This window comes from Enoplosus armatus, chromosome 8, assembly GCF_043641665.1.
Source record: "Enoplosus armatus isolate fEnoArm2 chromosome 8, fEnoArm2.hap1, whole genome shotgun sequence".
NCBI lineage: Eukaryota > Metazoa > Chordata > Actinopteri > Centrarchiformes > Enoplosidae > Enoplosus > Enoplosus armatus.
Genome location: NC_092187.1, coordinates 6,735,127 through 6,760,994, shown reverse-complemented (window position 1 = coordinate 6,760,994; position 25,868 = coordinate 6,735,127). Strand labels below are relative to the sequence as shown.

General features: G+C 41.0%; 1 protein-coding gene across 1 annotated transcript; it reads right to left on the bottom strand.

Moving 5' to 3' along the window:
* Window positions 1–1,617: 1,617 nt before the first annotated feature.
* On the bottom strand, window positions 1,618–20,424 carry LOC139288746 (DENN domain-containing protein 2D-like). The gene is made up of 17 exons (XM_070910147.1): window positions 20,392–20,424; window positions 16,614–16,680; window positions 16,433–16,519; window positions 16,188–16,247; window positions 9,036–9,074; window positions 8,704–8,796; window positions 6,784–6,956; window positions 6,524–6,636; window positions 6,354–6,423; window positions 6,187–6,264; window positions 4,848–4,988; window positions 3,411–3,559; window positions 2,773–2,944; window positions 2,612–2,662; window positions 2,451–2,532; window positions 2,111–2,353; window positions 1,618–1,955 (listed from the first exon to the last, which is right to left on the bottom strand). Exons 1-17 carry the CDS (start codon window positions 20,410–20,412, stop codon window positions 1,888–1,890), a joined length of 1,707 nt encoding a protein of 568 aa, XP_070766248.1. The 5' UTR covers window positions 20,413–20,424; the 3' UTR covers window positions 1,618–1,887.
* Window positions 20,425–25,868: the final 5,444 nt, after the last annotated feature.

Genomic DNA, 25,868 nt, shown 5'->3' with positions numbered 1-25,868 from the left:
TGGATGATCTCCATGTCCCCCTCAGATTAAGCATCCGTCTCTGATATTTCTGCCTCCACCCAATACAATACAGGTGACTGGAGGTTTGTTGGTGATGCTCACAGAAGCATCTCTTTCCAGAAACTGTCCCTGTTGCTGTGGATAATCACACGTTATAGTTTTGATAGCGACTATTCTTCAGCAGAAAGTTGCTCCACTGAAAACAACTTCCCACGACAGCAGCCTATCATGTCTGCAGGTTAATTATTGGACTCTAACAGTTCACTCAAATTGTTCAAGAAATGTAAATGGTCATTAATGATACTACCAATATTTTAAGTCATTATATTCATTTGAAGTTTTAAATAAGTATGGGGCCGATATTGTAGCTATACTATTTACAAATTCTGTTTTTGGCAAAAGTCCCTTGTAAAAAGATAGTAAATACCCTTTTGTGTTTTTAAATGTTGCTTTTATAAAATAGTATGTTTTTAGTATGTATAGTTTTTTTTTTCTGGGAATTTCAGAGTATTATCAACGTGGGGAGAGTTTACATTTAACAATAAAAACGTACACATGGTAGGTATTTTACAAGCTGATGTGACAGCCCCCGACCTCAAGGCCTATTGTCTGATTATTAGGTTTTTGGGATCTGGGGAGTGGCTTATCAGGAGTTATGGCTTCCACCTGGGTTGGTGTGACGCCTCACCTATTTATATAGGTGCCTGAGCAGCCAGTCTCTCTCTCCTCCCTGGGTTACTTGGTTTGTTTGGACTGTGGTTGGTTTCGTTTTGTTTTCTTACACCTGTACATACACACACCCACACACTGCACACATTACTGATGGACTGACTGGAGACTTTATTTTACTTTAAAGCGTATTGTGTGGTCTCATTTTGTTCTTCCTTTGAGCCAGGTCGTGACACAGTGAATAAATCCAATTCTCTTCAATGCTGCTGTTTTTTTCTGAAATGTTCTTCCGGTTTGTTTTGCAAAATGTATTTTGCCCTTGATGGCCACCATATTTGACATGTCTGTTGACTGTGGAAAGTGACTGCTGTGCTCACATCAGCTCAATATGTCAAATGATATCAAACAGCAACAATGTTTTCATCTTCAGCTCCACAGAACAAAGTCTTCTGTCTCTTTGGAAAGGCTCCATGAGGCGAGAGGAATGATCTGTCAGGCTTCAGCGAACCCTGGTGGTGTTCACAGTGTCCGTTATTTTAGTCAGTGTTGTTCTTACATGCTGCATATTCCTGATTTAACTGGTGTTTCATCATGCACTATTCTAGCAGAGGTCCCTGTGGGAGGAATGCTGGTCTACAGGGGCCCAGCAGACCCCGTTTGCCGTAAGGCACCGTGGCAGGTTCAAATTTGGCATCTGTGATCGTACTTAATTCTTTGTATCAGTTTGTATTTTGGCAGTTAGAATTCATACATAATTATATTATATTATATTTGGGAGAGAACTGGACTGTTCAAGTTTTCCTACAATTTAGTTACTAAAAAGGAGTTTTTTTGACTTTCATAAATAAGAAAGAAAGGGAGCAATAACAGGTATACAGATAGAAACCAACACAAAAGGCTTCCAGCCATCGGAGCCCGGCTGCCTACAGATCAGAGACTGTAGGTACGTGGACTTAAAAAAACAAGTCTTTATTTGAAATGATTTTCCTGCTCATCAGTGACAGACTGTGGCCACAGTCTGAGAACCATCACGGGAACCGAAGTCTCTGATTCTGCCAGTGTTTCACAGAGTAGCAGCAACATAACCATACAGTAATTCACACATCAGTAAGTCATTATTTAAAACCAAACTGACACAGGACATAAAAACACACAGTGCAACATTCACATCTTTTCCTACGTGCTCCTTTATATACACCCAGGGTCCCACGCTGACAGCTAGTGTTTCCTTGCCTTGTCCTTTTTTTTCTTCTCTTGGTATTCAACGATCTTTTTGTGAAATATTCCTGCAGGACAAAAAGGATAGGTGCTTGAATCAGTGCACTTGTCAAATAAACAAGACTCAGTAACTATGATAATGAAATATGAAATGGTTCTGAATGTGACTCCAGTCCTACAAGGGATCCGGACCTGGATCAGATCTCTGAGATGGAGTCCTCACCTTGCTGCGGTCCAGGCTGCTGCTGCTCCACCTCCTGGATAAACAGGTCAAACATCTGCGTCTGGATGAACTTCTTGACAAAGTGCCGGGTGGTCTTGGACTCGATGGCCTTGTAGAAACTTCTCTTTTCAAACACCCCCCCTCCGGCGCGACTGCGTTTCACATACGAGGCGTAATGGCCGACCGTTTTCACAAAGAAGTGTAGGAAGGCTTCCGACACCACCCGGTTCAGCTCCTCCACCGCTGAAGGAAGGACAGAAAACATGTGATGATCGGACTGCTGCATATTTCTGCTCCTGACTGACACACCTGCGTTTGATTCTGGCTGCAGTTCACTCACTTGATGCTTTTTGTCTGTTACTTAGAGCCTCTAGTATTTCAGTTTGGAGCTTCGGGGGCAGAATAGAGCTTTCATCGCCAATCTGGGAGAAAGAAACATTTTACACAAACGTTTTAACTCTGACAAAATGGTTACTTCACTTCTGTTGATACAACACTTACTGAAACAATGAAGGTCTCCTTTTTATCATCAGACAAGTCGACCACCAGCAGCTGTGTTACAGACAGAAAAAGTAGAGAAGAGCAGAGTCACTCCAACATGCAGTCAAATACACAAACTCTGCCTTTGTACACATGAAGTTGTGTTCTCCATGATGACTCACATCACTCTGGTCGGTGACCAGGTCCAGCAGGTGTTTCTGGACCCCCAGCAGGTAGGGGGTGGGTGCCATCACTACATCGATCAGGATCTCCGGAACAATGGAGATGAGGGTGTGCTGCCAGGTGAAGGGGTAAAGGAGGGCTGCTACTGCATGAATGATCTGGGATAATGTGCTGTGGAGAAGACAAGAGAGCTGACATCAGGACTGATCTATGATCTGTTTCATCATAAACTCTAGTCATCTTAGTTCCTCCTTGTATTTGACTAATCGGGAGGCTGCGACTACAGGCAGCAGTTTGAATGTTTGGGAACCATCTTGGATGATGATTTCCTTTGATGCCAACACAGATTTTATTTATATTAAAGGCAAACCAAAGATTGTTTTTCTTAAGGAGGCTCAGAAGTTTTTGTGTTGAAAGTCTTCTATACTTCTTTTATTGAGTCAGTCCTAATGTGTGTTATGATCTGCTGGTTTGGTAATCTGAAATGTGTGACACAAAAACGAGCTTTGCCACTTGTACAGAGGTGGTCTTACTGGACTCCCAGCAGCCCCTACACAGTCAGTTGTACCTGTGTGTCTACAGCCGACACAAACCCTTTATTCCAACAAATAATGGTGCACAGGTGAGTGTGTAATACCCCAGTTCATCAGCGATGAAAATGATCCGTCTCTCCAGGACGGCGGCAGCAAACACCAGTAACACCTCCTCGTCCGTCAGGCAGCCAAAGAGCGTGGCGAAGTTCACGTGTTCCAGCCAGGAATCCAGCGGCCGGGTCAGACTGATGATCTGGAGGAGAGTCATCACCGTCACAAACATGTCAACAGGGGCACCAGCATGTCAACACTGGCATCACCTTTGTCTGATTATAATAAAGTTTTGTTTAGCTCTAAAGGAAGGGATGAGATGCAGGTTAGTCTGAGTGCTTTTCATGATTTATTTCTTCCACATTACATGATTGTTCATATTTGGAGCAGCGCCCTCAACTGCCATCATATACAAGAGTCTTAACATGAGTCTTAGCACAGCCAGAGAGCCGTGTCTTTGTCCTGCCTTCACCCTGAGGGCTGGTCACAGTAACTGCAGCACAAACAATGGCCAGCATCAGTGAATACGTGAGATGGCTGTGAGCTGTTGGAACGTGGTATGTGGCCTGCTGGGAGAAGTGTAAGGTTTCTGCTCTGAGGTAAAGGTTGGGGAATACAGGACAGGCTCAGACACAACCCCACACAAACACACCCACCTGGAGGATCTCACTGCATAAAGTCACTGGGTTACACACACAACTGCCTCTGCATTCACTGTCTGATGGTCTGAGTGAAACAGCCTCCTGCAGCTCAATCCACTGTCCCAACTGTTAGTCATAAAATGTTGTCAGGAGACGTTCTCCAACATTACTGCCTAAAGCAGCCAAGAGACAAGATTTAAGACTTTTGTCTTTTCACCCCGAGTACTGTCCATCACTTCAGTTACACTAACAGTTATGATATCACTGTACTCATCAAAATAACTGCTGAGATCTCAGAACCTGTGACATCGTTAAAAACAGCTCAAACTGGGCCAGGAACACGAGCAGTCAGACAGGTTGGAAACAAGCCGACAGTTTAGACAGATGATCTAAACCATATAATTTGGAGGTAGAACTGAATGTCAGAGACTGAGACAATTTGGGTGATAGCTTTAGTGTTCGCCTTCATTTTCTCTTCCAAGTACCTGTCTGATCATCTGACTGCTTGTGTTTCTTCTTCTTTTTAAAGATGTTGCCACAGATTGAATGCTATCATAGAACCAGTGACCAGAGCTGCAGAAGTAAAAGCCTCGTTGTAACATAGCATAGTGCCCCTTTAAATATTATGGGTTAATTATGTAATTGTGTTTGTAAATGCATGACATTTTGTTCTCTCTGTATACAAGACAAGGACATGCAGCTTATCTGATTTTAAACGTCAGTAAACCTGAACTATTCTGAATCTTTAACTTTAAAAAAACACTCACTAGTCTTTTGCTTTTGGTTTGCTTTTCATATCTGTAACATCAAACTTTAAGTGGAATGAGCAGAAGGGGGTTTTGGTCTGACCTCAGTGCCCGACTCAGGAATGAAGCTCTTAATCTCCACAGTGTTTCCCGGAGCTGGGAATGAAGCCTCCCTCAGCTTCTGCATGAATGGGTAGATCATGGCCATGGAGATCTGCCGCCGCTTCTCCACCTCATCAAATATCTGCGCACACACACACACACACACACACACACACACACACATACACAGTCATGATACAATACTAATATAACCCAACTCAGTCTTTATGGATTCTCAGAAGTTCTTAAATAAAAGCCAGTATTCAACCACAGCTGTCTAAAACAGGGGTGGTGTTACCAATATGATAAATTCAGCCAGTTCATTATCACATTGGCAGTTCCATCAGTACAGCATCAGAGTCGTGTCATACTAACCAATATGCGGAGAACACTCAGCTGCTCTTTAAGCCGCTGGCAGGCTTTTAATGTGAAATATCTCTGGAGGATGCTGAACAGCAAATGGAAATAAAAGTCAGGACAGCAGAGTGGCGAGTGTGACGTGACTCTGATGGAATAAATGCTGTGAAGTGTACATTAAAATGAATTACCAAAACAACAAGTAAACATGGAGGAAGTGGTGAAATTAAAAAGGAACAGATCAGAAAACACGTCAGACCCGTCTCTCTGGACACATGTTACAGCTGTTACAATCCCTGCTACAGAACAGACTTCAGTGTCCTCAGTGTACTCGATTGTACAGCCCAAATTCTGACAATCATTTCTTCACAGCAGCGTTTTGCTCCCTTTGACCTTCAGGCTGCATTTAGAGCAAGTGACACGCATCACTAAGCAAACCTGAAACAACCTGACAACAGGTGTGTTTTCTGGTTAGTAATGAACAGATGAGACGCCCTTGACATACTCACTGTTCTGCCAGTATAAGGTCACCACAGAGCCCCCTTTACATACAATATACAAATACATATAAATCAATATATATATATATATATATATATATATATATATATATATATATATATATATATATATATATAGCAGAATGATTTATTTTTTTCCAGTGGATAATAGGTATTGATCCCTACATTACATTTAGGTTACACTTGCACATTGCTTGTATAGTACCTGCATGTTTGGGAGGCAGAGAGAAGTTAATCAGTGAGTCAAAATTACAACCAACCAAGTTACAAGTAAAAGATGCCAAATGATGGGCCTCTACACCTAGTTTGGCATGTCGCCAGGAGCTGAAGGCAAAACCACTATCCAATATTTTATATTTTATAAGACAGTTTGATATTTTGGGAATTCATAATGTTTGTAGAGAAGCACAGCTAAGTTTAGTCACAGCTCTGAGAAGGATTTCCTCTTTTAGTTGAACTAACCTTGGAGAAGAGGCCGAAACAAGCCAGCGAGCTGATGATACAGTAGGCCTCAGGTGGTCGAGCTCCTTTCCCTCCAGGCTGCAAATTGGAGAGTGAAAGGAGGGGACATTTAATGAACACTACAACATGACGACACATTGAAGACTCCTACAGTCTGCAACACTGACCAGTAACCTCCTGCAGTATCCATTTCTTCTGCTGCCATCAATCTCAGTCAGAACAAAGGAGAAGGTCTCACTGGAAATACACAAGGAAAACTCAGAACAAGGGATTTACACTCATGTAAAACAACCTGAACCCTAAATACAGCAATAAAGTGACAGAGGAGCAGTCGTACCTGTGGTACTCAGTCAGAGGAGCCCAGTTGATGCCCTCTGGGAAACAAAAGAGAGTGATCGCCTTCAGCGTCTTCTCCTCCTCCTCCTTCTGAAACCTCGCCATCCCGTCTCTCTGAAACACACACACACACAACTTCACAACTACCCTGTGCATCTGTGGGCAAGATATACTGGACAGAGCACACAGCTTTGTCTTTTCCAGGTGGACGGTGCGTGACTGTAATCTGTCTCCGGTTTACTTTGTGAGGCTGACCATCACCTTGGGAAACTGGTAGGAGATCTGAGGTTCATAGCTGCTGCCGTCCTTGGTCTTCTTGAGGCTGACCACCACCAGAAACTCAAAGAAGTTCTGTCCGCTGACGTAGCGGTGCTGCCTGGATGTGTCTGCCACCACCGGGTCCAGCGGCTCCTCAGGCTCAGTGTCTTTGACTCCTACACAGAAAGCATGCAGGGTTACTGTGATCCAGATGGAAAGGTTTACAGGTCTCATTAGACCAGCACTTGGTCCCGGACCTGTGATGGCTCATGTCACAGTAGTGCAATGCATTTCAGCGTGGACTCAATACAGGCCTTCAGAGACTTCATACTCCCTGCTGGGGAGATTGGAGGTTCTTACAGACTGTGTGAGAGCCTGGGAGGACAGGGAAACACTTACTTTGGATGAGACGGGGGACAGAGAGACACAGCCAGGTGAAAATCAGATGAACTGCAACTAAATAACTTTAAAGAATACCCTCCATAACCCACTTCTTTTTCTTTCTGAGAGTGAGATGAGAGCATGACAAGAGCAAGACATGGTTAGCCTAGCTTAGCATAATCATTGGAAGCAGAGGGACAGCTAACCTGGCTCTGTCCAGAGTTCAGAAATACACCTTCCAACACTTCATAAGCTCACTGACTAACATGTTTTATCTCGTTTGTTTAATCTGTACACAAACAGAAATGTAAAAACAACAATTTGCACACATCCAAGAGGTGTATTTCCCCAAATGTTGAACACTTCCTTCCTTTAAATCATGCCTCTAACTACCCACCTCTCCTGTTGACTGCACTCTCCTGCTCTGCTCAGAGTCCTGTATTCACCAGCCCAGCTTCACCCTGTCTCCTTCACAGGCTGCCAGCCTGCTCATGTATTCTCTGCTGCATTCCTCCCTTTTTGTCTAAAATAAAAGCACCCAGCAACGTTTTTTTTCCTCAGCTCTGCAGCCTTGTGTCTCTGTGTGTTTCAGGCCTGCTGGTGCAAACCTGCATAAACATTCTAAGTTGGCCTCTGCGTAGTTTGATGATCATAAGTGTGACACCGCGGGCCCCCTCAGACAACTGAGCCTTAGTTGTGTACTATATATTAATAGTGCAAATCAAAAAACCTCATTATCAATTTTGTTAGTCTTGTTATTCTCTGTCTTACTCCTCTGGGGATAATCATGTTCAAAGTTTTGGAAATACAGTTCCCATGATGCTTTGGGGACGTAAACAGGAACTATAATGTTGCTATGGATTCAGTGAGTTACGCTGTGGGCTACTACATTTTTTTTAGCCAATATTTGTTAACATTTTGGCAAATATATGCTGAATTAGCCATTAGCAGCTCCTGTTTGCAATGAACCCAAAGATGTACTGACAACTGTCACTGGATTACTGTGATAAGAAAACTTAAAAACAGGATGATTCTCATGCAAGTTCTGCTGTTATAAGGAGCTTTTTTTCTATGATTTCTAAGCAGAGTTCAGTGTCTTTGTGTCTCTCCCTTCACGCCCCTCTTCAACTCTCTTGCGGCCCCCCAGGGAGGCGCCTCACAGTTTGAAAACCTCTGCACCAAATGCAATGTAAGAGTTATTTAACCAGTACTTCCTGTGCTGTGACAGCGAGGAAGAGACACGATACAGATAGGGAAACCAGCCATGTTAACCAAATGGAAAGGACCTAGTGTCTGCAGTAGCTCAACACTGTTTGTAAGGTCAGTGTTCAGTATCTTTACAGGACAGCAATTCTACTCCTGACTAGAAAATATCAGAAGTCGTGTAACCTCTGATCACAATGTGACCAAACATCCAGCAACACCTTTTTTAAGAAGATGCACAAATTAATTTCACTGGGACACAATCTGTTCTGACTGGGCACAAAGGTAGTGCTTGCAATACAAACAAGTGAATCATTTTCCTTGTAATGTAATACTCACTATCTCTTTTCCCTCTGCGGAAGGAGGACCACATGGCACTAAACCTCTTGAGGGCCCCTTGTCGTCCCCCTTCATCTTCACCTGATGGGATGGCTGTGGGAGAAACAAAACCAGCAGTTGCTTAATACTGAAACCTTCACATGTCAACATTAGCTTCCCCTAGTGTCTACTAAAAACTTTAGAGCCACCTTTCAGGCTTACAGGTGCAGGGTATTAGTACTTAGTTTTGGCAGACCATTCTTTTAACAATGATTAGGCAAAATCTTGTCTTTACAGTCAAAAGAAAAGTGTAAAATGGAGAAAATAGCTCTTGTTCTGGCTACTGTACTTACCTGCGACGTCAGAGATGAGGTTCCCTTTGGGCTGCTCACCTGGACAACACAGAGAAAAGTTGGGTGAATAAACTGTTCTGAGACGGCCTCTTTCCATTAGAAACCACGTTTGCTAAATACTGTTACTTACATCACTCAGAAAAGACTCATTTTATGTTCTGTTTGCTTCCACTTGCATTTTCTTGAGCAGGAAGGCTCTGAAAGGTCAACAACCTGAACCGGGATTCATTTGTGTCATGAAAAACACTCACAGCTGATGAGATGAGAGCAGGTCCAGTCTGGTTTAAGAACTGCTCTTTCTTGTCTTGGACATGTGTGTTTCCTTTCTATCATGAATGCAGAGAATTAATGTGTGAGGTGTCTAAGATGCAACGTGACAAGTATGAAATATGACCCCAGCCAGGTAACTTATTTCAGAGCAATAAAACAAGTTAATTAGCATTTCTTGAAGTTCCCTGAGTTGGATTTTGCTGTTTGATTTAATTTGTGACATAATGGTTCCCATATGATGCTTCTTAATAAAAAAGTATTTCTGTAATTACATTTAAAACAATAGTAAATACGGTAATGCAGTACCTTCCGGCTGTAGCCATGGGTCAAAGTTACTTATTAGCTTTAATTTAGGTAGTCAAACAGCCTGAAGCAAATATTTGCAGAGAGGCTAGAAGCACATAGGTGGTCTAGAATACTATGCAGATACTTGAAATCGACTAAGGTCTGAATTTTGAATTTACTTGGGAGGAACTTTTGTACAGAGTGCTGTGTTTCAGTGTGGTAGATTGACTGTAACGCTGGTTAAGTCTTAGGTGAAGCTAAGCCTGAAAACTAGCTTGACTACCTGAATGCAGGCTTGATTTACAGCTGGACGTTGCGGCTGATATCACACATGCTGAAGACTGCAGCAGAATACACAAGCTAACATTCTCATCGTGTCTGTACTGTGTTTTAACATTCGATGCATGATGTCTCTGGTTGTTGTGGAGCATATGATCTCTATTACGCCTCCTCGAGCTGCCTGGTGTAAATAACACATGCAGTCTGAGTTTAATCTATTTGGATCGGCAATTATCCATCATCAACATCTCCCTGTTGCCTAACAACAAAGGTTTTGAAACACAGGTCTTCCCCATTAATCCTCTGTGTATACTGCAGCACCAACAGTCTGCTGAATCATTTGTTTACTTCAGACCCTGAGGAAAGAATTTTCAATCTTGTGCTGCATTTGTGTAATGTGGGAAAAACCAGCTTTCTACAGGAAAAAGTCTGTCAAACTCATCTTTCAGACAGTAAATAAACCACAACGGGGAAAAGCTGGTAAATATTATCTTAAATGTACAATTCACTGTGTGATTTGGCTTGTAACTACTTACTTTTTGGAATTACAAACAAGAAATACCTCAAGTCAAGAGTATGAAATTAATTCATTACAAAAAAAGAGAAAATTCCACAACTCAAGGAACCTTGCTAAACGTAAGCCGAAGTACTCAATATCAAAAGCAAAAGTAAGCTGTAAGAAAATCACTGAAAAGTACAAATTAATCTTACTTAACCTGGACATAAAATAGAAATTGTCTGGAGACGCAGAACAGTCGTAAGATCTGTATTTTCAGTTAATTTTGTAATAAATGATGGTAGTGGGGAAACTGTACTGACTGTCAGTTTTACTTAGTGAAAATGAATGTAGTTAAAAATGACTAATTGAGCAAAGATACAATGTCGTCAAGAGGCAGACAGGAGACGTGGACAGACAGAGAGGAGGAAGACATGCAGAGTTCCCCAACCAGAAGCGAACTGGGGATGAACTGGTCCCAGCCTCTCGGCCACCACGGAGCCTTAATGGAATAGTTCGATATTTTGGGAAATACACAGAAGATCGATATCACTCTCATGCCTGTACGGTTACAAGGCTACAGCCAACATCTGTTAGCTTAGCTTGCATAAAGACTGGAGACAGGTAGACTGCTAGCCTGGCTCCGTCCAAAGGTGACAAAAACCACCTGCCAGCACCTCTAAAGCTCACTGATTAGCACGTTATATCTCGTTTGTTTAATCTGTACAAAAATCGAAGTGCAAGGGCAACGCAACCTCAGGGAGACGACAAGACTTCAGCAAGTTCCCATAATGCCGAACTATTCCTTTAAGTCTTTGTTTTTACATAACATTTCATGTTTTTTTTCTTGTAAATGTATTTAAACTCCAAATTGATTCAGGAAATCTGTATACGCCTCATAAGAAAGGTCCGGACCACCACTGAATGTCTTGCATGCAGAAGAGAAAATCATAAATATGAGGGGAAAAAAATCACTTGAAGGTTCTATTAAGAACAAATCTGTCTGAACAAGTGCTTTACGAAGACACCTTGCTGTTGAATTTGGTCAAATGTAATTCTTCAAAGCTCTGAGGAACACAGACAAACATCCATCCACTTTTACTGTATTGGAGTGGAGGCAGAATGTTCACAGGTGGATATCTCAAAACCTGGGCACAAAAAAACGAAACTATCAATAAGTTATAGTTATTTGTACCTTTAATACTGCAAGTGTGCAAAGCAACAAAAGCCCATTTATAATTGTCCTGACACAAGATATTGCAGTTAAACCAGTTTACTATAAAAGGGACAGACGCAGATCAGCCCAGTGAGGACAAATATGGGTTGAACAAGTGTCCTTAGTGGAAAAAGAGATCCCGAGCTTAATGAATCATTGTGTTGAACTGTGAAGACCGCCACACAGAAACTGGAGCGCTAATCCCAAGCGAATCACTTTAAGACAAAACTGGTAACACTTCACCACAAACTGCATTCCTGTTGGTTTGTGGCCGTCACTGCAATGTTTGGTTCGCTGTCAAACATGGTCTCACATTTGTCACCCTCTTAGACGTACGTGTTAAGTTAAAAAGCTGAGTGAGCACACACAGTCCATGAAGAATGAGTTCAACTGAATGTATCCTTGATGACCTATAGCTGGAGCAGACAAAACAGGACCCCCACTGGACATTGTCCAGGTTTCACTTTCAATCTGGCTCTCATCCCTGGTTCCCGACAACAACATTTACTGAAGCCTCAAGTCCGCAACACACAACCTCTGATGGGCCAAGGTGTCAATAGCAAAGGCAGTGTTTACCCACACAATGCCTTGCAGTTGAACAACTTTGCACTCACACAGAAAAAGGTTTGAGTGTCATTTTGTTTTTACCCATTAACAATTACAGCAGAGCAAGCTTCTTAAGCCTACACTCTTTGCCTAGTTGTGCTACTGCTGTTCAGCAATGATGTGGGTGTAAGTAACAGTCCTGTTTAACAACTTCACGCCCTGAGGCTCCTGAACATGTTACAACACCATGCTGTCAATCCTGTAAGAACAAGGAATGTCGCAGTCACTAAAACTGCCTGGATCCTTCGTATGTTCCTTTTCTTTCACAAAACCTGCAAACCTTCAAATAAAATCAGTTCACTTATCCGTTTATCTATTTGCCTACTTAAATCCAATACATAGCTTCTTAATTCTGTTTCATCAGTGATCCTTTTCTTTGTCGACAGTAACATTTCTGCAGAACCTCACCTGGGGTTTGCTCTGTTAAAAAACGTTTTCGACTATATGAAAGGTGGCTTGGTATTTCTATTACTTCAAACTGACTGCAACAAAAAGTCATTTCTGTCACTTCAGCTCCTGAGGCTTCAAAGTAATCCAAATTCTACAAATGAATACATTAAATAGCTAAGAGTTGATGGACTAAGATCATGGACAGGTTTAAAGGTATGAAGTTAGGCAGCATGTTGAAGTAGAGCATGTGCATTGTCACAGCCAAAAATCTGGTTTGGATCGTGAATCCCATGGTTACAATGTTGTTTTACAGGAACACAACATCAGTTTAAAATTCCAATATCCACTTGCCGCGAAAGGAATTATTATACCAAACTGCATTCAGTAAAAAGTGAATTTAATGCTGCCGTCCTTGTCGTTTGAGGTACATAACTCCCAGCGCTAAAAAAACAGATCTTAGAGTCCATTAGTCAATTCGTCATGTTTATATGTCACCGTGATGCACTCTATTTCACTTTATTTGTATTTAACTACAATAATACACAGTTTAAGAGAAATAATGTAGAAGTCTGTGTTTTCTTAACATGAAGTGGTTGACTAGTTGATACCCGGATATACAACCTGCACTACACAGGTCGACATCGCACGTTCCGACAGGTATAATAAACACATCGCTCAACATTAACCTAAGATTGTTTTTCATCCACGTGTTATCGCTCCGTGGTCTTTCACGGGCTTTGGCTCTGTTTCTCAAATAACTGATGCAATCTACATAGTTGGACTCAGTCACATTAATGACAGTGAGCAGCCTCGGCTCTGCCAGCTGCCGATAAACCAAGTTACTTACTCCATCTGCTCCTCAGGTTCGTCCGCCCTTTTCCTCTCCTCGTTACCGCTTCACTCATCGCTGCTCAGCCCCACAGACACCCGGTAGTCCTCTCAAACTCAGTAACACCACAGCGGCACTTTATCGTCTCCATTCCCGCACATACATAGCATCCAGGCTCGCGTTCACCACCGGCCCGCGTGCCTCAGACGCTGAAACAGCTCTGTTGGGCGCGTGCCCAAACGGTCCTCTCCTGTGCTGCGTTCAAGTCACGTGCGTAAAACGGCCGATAATGACTTCTCTACTGTTCATCAGTATGTTTATGTGTTATCAGTTCAATCTTCATTGTCCGTGATGGCACACCTGCTCACACACCAACTTCAAAACAGGAACAACCAACGTAAACACACTTGACACCCCCACACACAACAGACTCAACACACCCAAAGGACAGCACTCATATATATATATATATATATATATATATATATTGTTTGTTTGTTTTTGTTTGGTTAATTCTGGTCCACTGTCTAATATAGTGGGTGGTGGTAATGCACCTTAACGCTGGTTGCCACCCGCCATAAAACAGAACAAGAAGAAGAAGAATGTCAGCACTCCCGCCGTAATAGTCTAAAAGACGTCATAGAAGCGGGCCAACAGCAGCAGCAACAAAACATTGTGTAGTTCTTTAAGTCCTTCCAGCTGTAGCCCTGAAGCAACAACCAGCAGGCCCTGACTCAAACTCCTTGAGTGAGTGCAGGCCAGAATAGCTTTTACTTTCCTTGGAAGCTGTTAAATGTCAGAGAGCTGAATCAGACTTCCTTTAATGCCTTTTCTTCCACTCTGACAACACTGTATAGACAGGTTGAGCTTCCTGGAAAAATGCTGTTTATTAGAAATACTGAAAGTGAAATACTTCACCTACCAGAACTACAAAATAAATCTGTCAAGTAGCCCTCGAAACCCAACTAGCTAACTTTCAGCTGTTCGCCGTCGTACGAGTAACATGCGGTATGAATTGTAATTTAATTGTAATTTAGTAATACTTTAATAAAATATGTTTAAAACAATGGTTATGGTTAAATAATGGTTGGGTTAAGCTCCAAAAACGCTGGATCCATAAACTATATAACAGACTTTAAAGAGCTCCTCCTCCACAGAAGACTAGTAAATTGACCTAAAATGTAAATGTATAACTGGTGGCGTGCCCCTTTAATAATCCATTAAAGGATTTGGCCAGATAACCATTTTAGCACCTGGGAAACAACGGTGATTACTTATTAGTCTCTGAGTATTATGTTGTAATGTATAGGCCGATAATGTCACTCTTCAAGTGAATTATTACATTGTTTGCCATGCTGCATATTGTGCAGGAAATTAGGGCCATGTGAAAACCTGTACTTTCTGTGACTAATCTCAGAGATCTGATAAATTCACAGATTTATACCTTTAATCTCAGAACTCAAAACTTTTATTATTCCTTGTGGCCCTATCGTCTTTCAAAGGGATCAATATGTCATTCCATCTTAAAACTGTTATGGGCACATTGCCTATGAACTCTTTTATTCTCTTATCTTACACTTCATCCTGTGTCTAGTTGGCTCAGTTCAGTCTCTTAAATGGATTTTGTCTATGGAGACGACAGAGTGGAAATTTACCTCCAGAGTGAGAACCACAGAAAAATGGCTGGAAATGTGTCACACAGCCTCTGTTTGTACCTGTATTCAAGTGCAAGAAAAGAGTTTGCCTATTTATATTAAAATAAAACACATTAAAACTGTTTTTACATCCCTGTCTCTGAAAAATGAGGTATATGTACTACTAAAACGTTTTGTGTAATAAGGATTATAAATTGTGTTCACTGGAAATGTTTTCCAGTCCAGGAAGTGTTATGTTGTGTGGTGCATCCCACAAGTGGTGAAGTTCAGGCTTCTAAAACTCTTGGTTAGGGAAAGATCTTGGCTTTGGTAAAATATTGACAAAGAAAACAAATCCTGTCTTATACTTCAAGTCGCTGTTGAAAGTTTAAATATTTAAGACCACCATCTTTCCCTAACTTTAACCAAATACTACAGTCATTCAGTATGAATATTCTGTTGTTAAAATTTTAATACAGGCAGCATTATCTTTTTTTTTAAATGTCTTGGCTGTTGCAGATTAGTAGTACATAAATGTCATTTTTAGGAGACCGGGTTGTTGTTTTTTTTACCACACAAGCTGTGTTGGAACTCTTGCAATGGCCAGGCTAAACAGACGTAGCTGGAGGAACAAGCTAATCAGCAGCGCAATGCAGAAGGTTATGGGGCATTTTTCAAATACATTTGACTTCCATTTAGTCAAGGAGTTGACCATTTATAGAAAATGGTGATACAGTTGAATTAGCAATACCAAAAACAAAACAGGAGGAGGGTGGGGTGGTGGAAGCCGCTGCAGAAGCAGTAAATGGCGTTGGCATGAGTATATCAGCAGAGTTAAGGTGTGTTTCGACCGAACTTGAAGCAATTATTCACCTTGCGTCTGAAATTGTCTTTACATTCTGTATGAACATATCTGGATAGTGAGAATATCAGGTTATAAAAGTCACACTCTACACCTGCATGAATATGATAGCTGGTCAGCTGGTAGCCAAGCAGCTGATGAATGAGCCAGTGAAGCATGAGTGTAACAGGCGATGCCGATCAGCTAATGCAAACGTGACTTCAGTGCGCTGCCTTAAAGAACGCTGTGCTGCATTGAGCATGCCACGCTTTGTCCGCTTAATGCTCATGTTACCTTCATACATACCTGTCTTCTTCACCTGCCTACTGAACAGCTGCGACGCACCGTCTTCTTCTGGGACTGACTCTAGGATTAAAAATTAAAGAGGTTTGCATTAAAAGCTGTTGGAGTTCTTCGTGATGGAACAAACTGCTTTGTCATGTTATTGTATGAGAATGTGATTATTGTTATCCTCTTGGTAGATTTAATAAGTAATCAGTATATAATAAGAGAAGTTGGCTGACTGGGACTCATGACAGTATATTGTTTACCCTTTCTCGATGCCTCTCGTACTGATGAAAAAGACAGCAGCCCTCTCCGCCTTGTAAATCCACCCTCATCATTGCTGTTGTGCCTTTCTGCAGAAAATCCACATTGACATGATGAGTTACCAATAAATAATAAGTGTATAATAATTGTAATTATTGTATAATAATAGAGCCACTGTCTTACTTTTAATACGGAGAGATGAGAAGCTGAAACTCCTCCTTGTGTTTGGAGACAGTTGCTGCTCCAAATTCTGAGAGAAAAGAGAATTAAGACACATTTAAATTTAATATAAAATGATGATTCCTAATGATTTTGGTGACCCGGTTCACCTTTCATCTGTTGGGTCTAACTAATGGTTGGGTTTCCAAGAAATCCTCTAAAGATGTTGTTGGTCCCCAGATGACGAACCCTTTTCATTTCGACAACTTCAACAACTTTTTAATACCTAGATTATCATGAAACTTGCTGTGTATGTTTGTGGTGGTCAGAGGATGAATCTCAGTCTTTTTCATAACCTCTTTCATTTTCTCCCCATGCTCAGGTAGCACAGCAGATATTCAGGCACCAGATTGCCACGATTTGTTCTGTGGGTAATCACGGTCCCCAGTGTACAAAACCGTATGGATTTTGTTGATCCTGTAGTGCCAACCTGTTTGGCCCTCTAGTGGCAAGTCTCAAAATAATCAGTGCAACTTTAAACTCTTGTAAAGAGTTTTGACTGCAACACTGTACATTTCCACTTATTGTTTATGGTAGATACTAAGGACACAGTATGTTGGTCTGAGCCTATTATACCGTGGTGTACGGGCTCACTCTGTCTAGTCTTCACTTCAGGCTCTACTAGCTTGTTTGCTCCGCTGTGACCTTAGAAACTCAAGTCAGTGTCCAGCCCGGGTCACTGACACGAGCTAATACCAGTTTACGGATACCATTCCTTTACTACCTCCAAGTCACTGTTGTTTTGGTTTGTTGCTGCAGCTTTTATAGTTAGTTGGGCTGCTGACCATGTTTGAATACTCAGCTGGAAGCTCATGCTGCATGCACCGTATATGAGCATTATTGGCTCTGCATGGGAAGTTATTCACTATTTATAGCCAACCAAAATGACAGGACATGACGATGCCCTATGGGAAAACTCCCCAGCAATATAAACCACCAGTGTACAAGTGGAATGCATCAAGGCAGGGTTAGTGGAGTATAACATAAAGTATTTGTAATATTAGTTTGTTAAAGTAGAAACACATTATCTGTTTTCTGCTTTTGCTGTCAGTGGAATTGCCACATTTCAGTTTCTGAAAACTTTACCATTTGCTCTTTAGTCAGTCATTGATCTTTCCTGGGAAAAATCCTCTGGTACAGGAAGCAATGAGTTTTATGTTTCTTGTTTGTTTTGAATAAATTAGAGAGCAGCGAAGGAAAAGAAACAAGCAAAGAGCGCCACCTACATTAAGTCAAAGCTCTTAAGAGTGAAAAGATGCCCCAGTACACTGACTGAGACCATCAGAAGACATGGGGGAGTGCAGTACAAAGCAGCACTGCAATCACTGCTTATCAAATACGGAGATTAAAAACACTCATAACAATGAATGGTTAGTACTAAAAATGGAAACAAACAAAACATTTTTGCTTTTCAAAAACAGCTTGTGAATCAGATTGATAAACTCAGAGGGCTGAAATCTCACTGATGAATCCCCATTAGTTAGTTTAAAGAATGTACACATTCACTTAAGTCATGACTTGGTTTTGCTGTTGCTACTAAACACTAACTAAACCTTCTTACTTAAGAGCACTTCAGAGCACTGGTTTAATGGAACCAAATCTGACAACCTTGCAGTGACTTCGTGAAGCTTTGCACCATTACTGTGACCGGCTGTTGTTTGTCAAGAAATAGTTCCAGCATGTAGCTCCCACTATAAAAACAAGCTGTCATTTTTACATTGTGTAAGGATTAAACAAACATGATTCAGATACTTTAGAGGTGTTGGTAGACTGAACTTTGGACAGAGCCAGGCTAACTGTTTTTCCCTCCCTCCAGGCTTTATGCTAAGCTAGGCTAACACCAGATTTATGTTGATATTCCTCTTTATCTTACACTCAGAAAGATTGCAAATAAGGAGCTATCCCAAAGTCCCAGAGAGCTGAGTAGAGTTGGAAATGAGTCAACTTCGAACCTCCCAGTGATAGTATGAAAAAAAAAAGACACAGTAAAGACACCCTCAAACAAAACAATGCCATGAGAATAAGATAATAATTATAATCACATACAAGCTCCACACTTAGAGGATTTAAATTAAATCAAACCCTGCTGTTGCCTCTAAAAGTCACATCAGACCACCAAAATGCAAATGCTATTTTAGGCCTCTGGCTCGTGGCTGTAGCATTTTAGGCCTGTGCACACATGTCCTTCCTCTGGCTTATCATTCTCTTCAAACAACAGATGGCTTCAGACCACGCCTGTAAGTACACAATACATGATGTGGCTGACGCCATCACAAACATACTCATTTATGACAAAATGAGTGTGTTTCTTTAGCTTATCTCTTCAACTTCTATAGCAAAAGGTCATTATATTCTCTGCTGTATTATCGCCCATGTTAAACTTTTACTTGGGTTAGGGTTAGGGTTAGTGGTAGTTTTGGATTATTAACTTCTTCTACCACTGACAGCTACCCTGGGGCCCCAGACCCTCAAGGGCCCGGAAGGCTCGAGGGTCACTGTGAAGTGGTGGTGGAAGACATATTCAGATCATTTATTTAAGTAAATGTAATACTACAACAGTGTAAAAATACTCTTACTCTTGTTTTAATATTGTAATATGTTCTATAAATGAATGTCTGTATGACTGAATGTCTGTATTCTGAAACAACAGACTAAGGCAGGTTGCAGTCATTTGTATTATTATAGGTTGAAATGTACCTACTCGATCTTCTTCTTGTAAAAACTGTATATGCTTTGTATGAAAAATAATATAAAAAATATGCAAAGTAACCAGCAGCTACAGCTGTAAACAAAGTAAAGTGCAATTACCTCAAAACTGTATTTCAGTACAGTAGTTGAGTAAATGTACTTTGTTACATTCCACCACTGAAAAGCACATCTCCCCATCAATATCTTGAGATTATTTATATAAAGCTGAGGGGCCCCGAGTTCTCAGTTTAACCGAAAACTACAAACTAATACACACACAGAGTACAGAAAGTGGGAGAAATGAGGGTAGATCAGCACCTGCTCTGATACCTGTAGTATATGTTATGATACCAAGGTGTGGAAAAATAAATACCCTGGTGGAATAAAGTAATCAAACGCTGTGTGTGTTTACAGTGATGGTGTGATGTAAACAGTGCAGTGGAGTAGACCCAGGTAAGCAGGATACCATTTAGAATTATGTGATTTCACACCACAACAAATGCAATATTTAGCAGGTCATTTGTGATCAATCCTACATTTTACTGTGAGCCAATAAAGCGAGGCATCATTGAAGTCTGGCTGCAGCACGTTAGTAGTAACTCTGGTCTGGAAAGAGTCAGGTGTGCAGGAAGCTGCAATAGCTGATAATTGAGGTTACCAATATTTTGAGGCTACGTTTCATGTGTCTACACACGATCACCCTCAAGTCATAAACATCACCATCCTCCCCTCCTCCCCCCGGCATCAACATCAAAATGGTGTGAAGAAAATTCTTACTACAGGAAGTAAAAGTGAAGTTGACAAGATCAAAGTTCTCTATTCCTCCAGTCATGTGATATTCACAGGAAATGTCTCAGATGTATCCCTGTACACATTTGCAGTTAGCCACCGACTGTACAGAATATTGCACTTTCATTTCAGATATATTTCAGATACTGATATCGATGAATCACATGGTTAAGCAGGTTAATCACAGCTGAGCCCGTTCAAAGGAGCGGTGCAGCCTTGAACTCACAAACACAAAGAGCAAGGTTTATGGAAGGAGCACACTCACCACCTGTGATGCCTTGTCCATTTGTCTTTGCTGAGCAGATAAAACAAATGGATTTATCTACTGGATCCAGTACTGATGTTATGACTTTGTCATAACTTTGACTTTATTTCTTCATCAATAAATTCCAATGAAACTGTTCTCTTCCTCAGCAGGCAGTGTATCGAGCTGTTAATAGAAACAGTGAAGCAGCAAGTGCACATGGATGAGGAAGTGCACTTCTTTAAGCATGCGGTTGATGGACTTCAGTCTCAGGCTGGGATTTCCTCTTTCAATGTTAAACCAAAGTGCAGTGACGTACACAACACAACATGTGTGTGTGTGTGTGTGTGTGTGTGTGTGTGTGTGTGTGTGTGTATCGAGCAGTGAAACCTGGTCAGTAACTTCTGAAACCAGTTAGTCTGTGTACCACTTGGAGTCTGCTTGTGTTAGCAGTCAAACCAGGTAAGCCTGGATGTGTCAAAAGACTTTTACAGTTCACCCAGGGTCAAGTCAAGTCAAGTTTATTTGTAGCTATTATTAGCTAATCTAATATCACATATAATGTCTCAGTGGGTTTTACAGGCCAACAACTGCAGGCAGTGCACTGCACAGCAGTCCCAGACTCAGCTCAAGTTCTCGAAGGAGAAGAGAAACCTCCTCCCTCCAAAATATGTAGCACTTAAAAGAAGAATTGTCAGGAGACGCAATTCATAGAGAGATCCTGATCCTTTAACAGGTGACTGTGTAATAATGTTTTGGGTATGCAGAGTATACATGCAGCTTTAATGGGAGGTTTGGTACTGATGCCTGCCCAGTATTCCCCCATACTGGAAGAGCCTCCATTGAGACATAAACATTGCAGAACATAACTAACTTGGGAGCTGTGCCCCCCCCCTCCATAAGGCAGGTATAGCAGCCCAAGTCTCAGTCTAGATCTTTTTGTTATTCCAAATGAATTTACTAAAAATACTATTAAGCTTCTCAAAAAATGATTTTGTTAGTAGGAGATGGACTGGTACTATATCCACTCTGAGCATCCAGTGACAGCACACTGTACTTCATGGATCATGTTAAAAACTCTTCTAATACGATGAAATCCAAAAACATTCTGATCATTATGAACTTGAACTTGAAAGGATCTAATCTTCCTTCTGGATCTTTGCAAAGTATTTTTGTGTCACATCCAATTGGTCTTGTTGGTCTAAATGAGGAACTCTGTAGAAAGTTTGCCTGGTTTCAAGATCAGTGTTGTCATTGCCAGCCTTAAAGAGGGTGGCTGAGTTTCATTTCGATAGGATTCATCAAACATATTTAAGAGTGGGACTAGTCATTTTTATTGACATTGTAAATATTTTGGACATCCTGTGATATCTCTTCAACTGTTAAACCACTAACATCTAGCTCCCTTTTTTAATGGCAGAGTGGAGCACAGCAGTGGAACGCAAACACAGGCAGGAAACACAAATGCAACAGGCAGGATTAGCCAGCTGGCACGCATACACGACTAACTGCTGTAGATGCTGAGGCAGAAGCAGCAGGGGAACGTGGGCTCATCTGGTGTGGAAGTAATCAGGTAGCAGGAGGGGCCGATGTGTTGCAGCTGTGAAGAGTCAGATTCAGGTGGGAACTCTGGGAAAGACAGGATCTGAACAGTAAGAGCTGTGAGCTGTCATGTAAAACTGAAAAAAGGAACTTAAATGTTCTGATGAAGGTGGAGTCCTTTTCTCACATCACTTGAAATATTCTCACCCACCCATCAGCTTGTGAAGCTGTGAATGTCCTCTAAAAGCTTCTGCTACAAACCAATAGCATGTATGGCTTTTTGATATTTTGAAATACATATGGTTGCCATGCCAACACACCATCAGCCATGTAAACCCAGGCCCTTCTTGTTGTAAGCCACAGTGCTAATCACTATCTCTCTGCTGGGGCACCTGAGCATGTGTTTGCACGTACTGGATAAGCATGCAAAGTTCATGCAGTCTAAGTTTCTGTTTTCAGACATTTAAAGCAGATGAGCATGCAAAGTGGAACCAGCCTCCACATAAATCACGCACAGCCTCCTTTGGATCATGTGGCAAATGCAATGCAGCACCATTTTAGTCAACATGACCCTTTCATCACAGTATGTTTTCCTCACATGCCTGCTGCCTAACCAACGAGGGCAACAGGAAATTGCCTGTGGAAGTGTGGATACAGATGCAGCTTTACAGTCAACTTAAAGAAACAACAAGTCTTAAATTGAAATATTTCTTTAATCAATGTAAAAAATGTTAAGTTCTAAGATTATTGGAGGCTCACTACCAAGGCTGTCACTTTTTATTCAAAATTCTACCATTCAAATGCTGGGAAAAGCTGAATATAGAATCTGTGATGATCTGTTTGCGTTCTGACTGATCTTGCCTGGAAGCACATAAGCGTCAAGGCTAGACAGTTTGCTCTCAACGGATATAAAGATGTCGCTCACCTCTGAGCCGGAAGATGGACATGGTAAGACGTGCGGCCTTTTGCTGCTTGGTGTTGACATGTTTTTGGTCTGAGGTTTCTTGACCCATGTTGGCGGGTATTTGTAAAGTCCAAATGTGAAAATGCTTAATGTGAGCTTTCTTTCTCTTTCAGTTTTTCTTCTTACTACAGAGCATTTTAACCTGTCTGCTGCTGCTACAAAAGATTAGTTTGTTTAATTTGTTCAAATACTGATAGCAGCTCAGACTGCTGCGGGAACGTTTCTATATTAGGGTCCTTGAACTGGTACCAATTTGTGACCGCTCCCATCTGTAGCATCACTCTTCCTTCAGCGGTCACATATGGCTGTAATGTTCAGGTGTCCACATACTTTTGCCCATTTCGTGCATGTTTGTTGCTATAACTAAGTAATTCAAACCTCATACTTTTCCACATGACTTCTTTGAATTTTTTGTATCATCATCATTGCTTATTATTATAAAGAATACTAGACCTGCTCTATATGAAAAGTGTCCTGAGATAAAGTCTGTTATGATTTGGTGCTATATAAATAAAACTGAATTGAATTGCTGCCACCACATCCTGTATATCATCCTGTACTTTCTGTGCATAATGTTGTGTCACTGGCCCTGTGGGTTCACTCCTCCCTGTGAAAGACTGAATAACCGTTCTTCTTCTTCTCTTCTACTGAGCTTGCGCCGCCTTTCTTTTTAAATCTCATAAACCACTATGGTATACATGGTAGTGTGAAAGTCATGGCCAGCAGGAGGTTTTTGAGATATCATTTATATAAACATTATAAAGGTTATTGTGCAAGATGGGACTTTTTTGGGCAGCTTCATTTTCTTAGATTAGATCTGTTGGGACAACACAGGAACTTGTGCAAATCAGCAGTTGCTACGCAACTGTGAAATGTGTGTGTGCATGTGTGCTGCAGAGGTTATGTGCTGCACATCTCCTCGCACTGTATCAGATAGGTGCCATGTTTGTTATCTGTGCAGCTCGGTTTAAGAAAATGACCAACCTTGACCGTGCTCATGTTGGACAGAAGGTGTTGAGAAGCGCTGACACTGAAGTGGAGCCGCAGTCTGTGTGGCGGTTTGTCTGTCAGCGGCGTCACTGGATGGCATCAGAGGTCAGCAAACTAGAGCTGAGAGCCAGTGGTGTAGAGAGGACTTTGGACCAGAGGAGACGGGGCTGCGGGAGTTCTGAGATGGAGATGGAGGGTTTTTTTAAAGGCTGAATCTCTGAGCAAATCAGGAAACTGAATTTGATTTAACGAAAATAAGCATTACAAAAAACTTGTTCCACAAGATCCCTTTCACATACTTTCACCACAACAACAACAACAACAACATATTACTTCATCTCAATATATCAGAAAACACACTTGTTATTACGGAATACTAATGCATCTTGTTAAAACAGGAAATGTTTGTCCTTATTACAACATAGCGACTTATCTCATTTAAACAAGACACTTCTCTCATGATAACATGTTAAGTTGGTTTGATGTTATTACAAGAAACTTCCGGATGTTGTCATAACGAGGAAAAGATCCTGAAGAGGAGACGATGTACACATTTGCTGCCTTCAGCAGCCGGAAACATTAAGTTTACGTGGTGTGATTATGATTTGTTTTATGCTCCAGATGAGACATGACAAAAGTATCATTCATGTCATCATTTGAAAAATAAAAATGTAAATAAAGACATGAAATATATGCTGATGATATGGACATTGTGCACTACTAACATGAGTTGTTCTAACATGTGGACAAATGTTCTTTATCATCTTGTTCTCAAGGGCTCTAAGTCAGAATCAGATGAGATCTCCTCTGTTATATCACTTGATATTGTGCTCACATGGTTCCTAATCCTTTACAAAATTCACTTTACAAAATCTCTGCAAGCTTATTGACACAATGCCAAGTAATATTCCAGAATTAAGGTTGTTTTGCTCAAAGTGTCATTATGGATATTGTTACCCCTTGTCCTGCTGCTTTCCTCCAGTCTTTAATATCATTCAATAAAAGGCCTTATACCTCCCAAACAGGTCTTGATGAGTACAGGATGTTTTGAGTGGTGAACACTGGGGCCCCCTAGTGGATTAATCTGGCACCGCCCCCTGATTCGGATCCTGACAGAGTCCATTCCTTTGGTTCATGACCTGGTGAACCGTATATTCAGATACTAATATAAATCATTACTGACATCTCTGTCACATGATGCCAGTATACAGACCAGCAGGCTTCACACAGATAGTGTATGTGAGGCTTTGTTAGGCTTCATGGTTCATTCAGAGCAAGTTGGAATACTTTACTAAGTATATTTGAGATATGATGTTGTATATACACAGCTATATGCCACTTCTCATACATATCTATATGCAACTCACCAAGAAGCTACTTGAGATGAGTAATGTGTGTTCCTCATTGTGTATATTTTGGATGTTGGATACAAGTTTACTGATATTTTTATATTTGCACTTTCATTTTATATTTGCACTCTTTCCTGCTTTGTTCTGAAGCTGCTGCACAACGATTTCCCTCAGGGTAAATAAAAAAACCTTCTATCTTATCTGTTAATGTCTGAACAATTTTGAAGTACTTGTTCTTGTATTTCCATTTTATTTTACTTTATACTTCTACTCCAACTTAGATTTATCTGACAGCTTTAGTTACTTTGCAGATTTAGATTATTTATACAAAATATAATCAACAAATAACTTTTGATGTATTCTCACAGATTAAACTATCCAGCAGTCAAATACAGTAAAGTAACTGAAACGAGTTCCGCCATTACCAGCTGCAACACTAACACATTAATGCATCAATAATAATAATCCAACCATAGCACTATATTTACTGTCCGCCATTTTATTTGTCTCTGAGTGTGAAATTAATACTTTTTATAGGGCCCTCAAAAATCCTCACTATGGAATGAAAAACGTGGTGTATTGGGCACGTTCACTACTTCTGCTAACTATCCTGCAATGCAATGTGTCGCATTTAATAGGTGCGAAAATTGCAG

Coding starts and splice junctions, on each gene's coding strand:
- LOC139288746 (XM_070910147.1), bottom strand. CDS start 20,412: ATGGACAAGGCATCACAGGTG. Junction 16,681..20,391: donor TGGACAAGGCATCACAGGTG/GTGAGTGTGCTC, acceptor CTTTTCTCTCAG/AATTTGGAGCAGCAACTGTC. Junction 4,989..6,186: donor GTTTCGGCCTCTTCTCCAAG/GTTAGTTCAACT, acceptor GTGTGTGCGCAG/ATATTTGATGAGGTGGAGAA.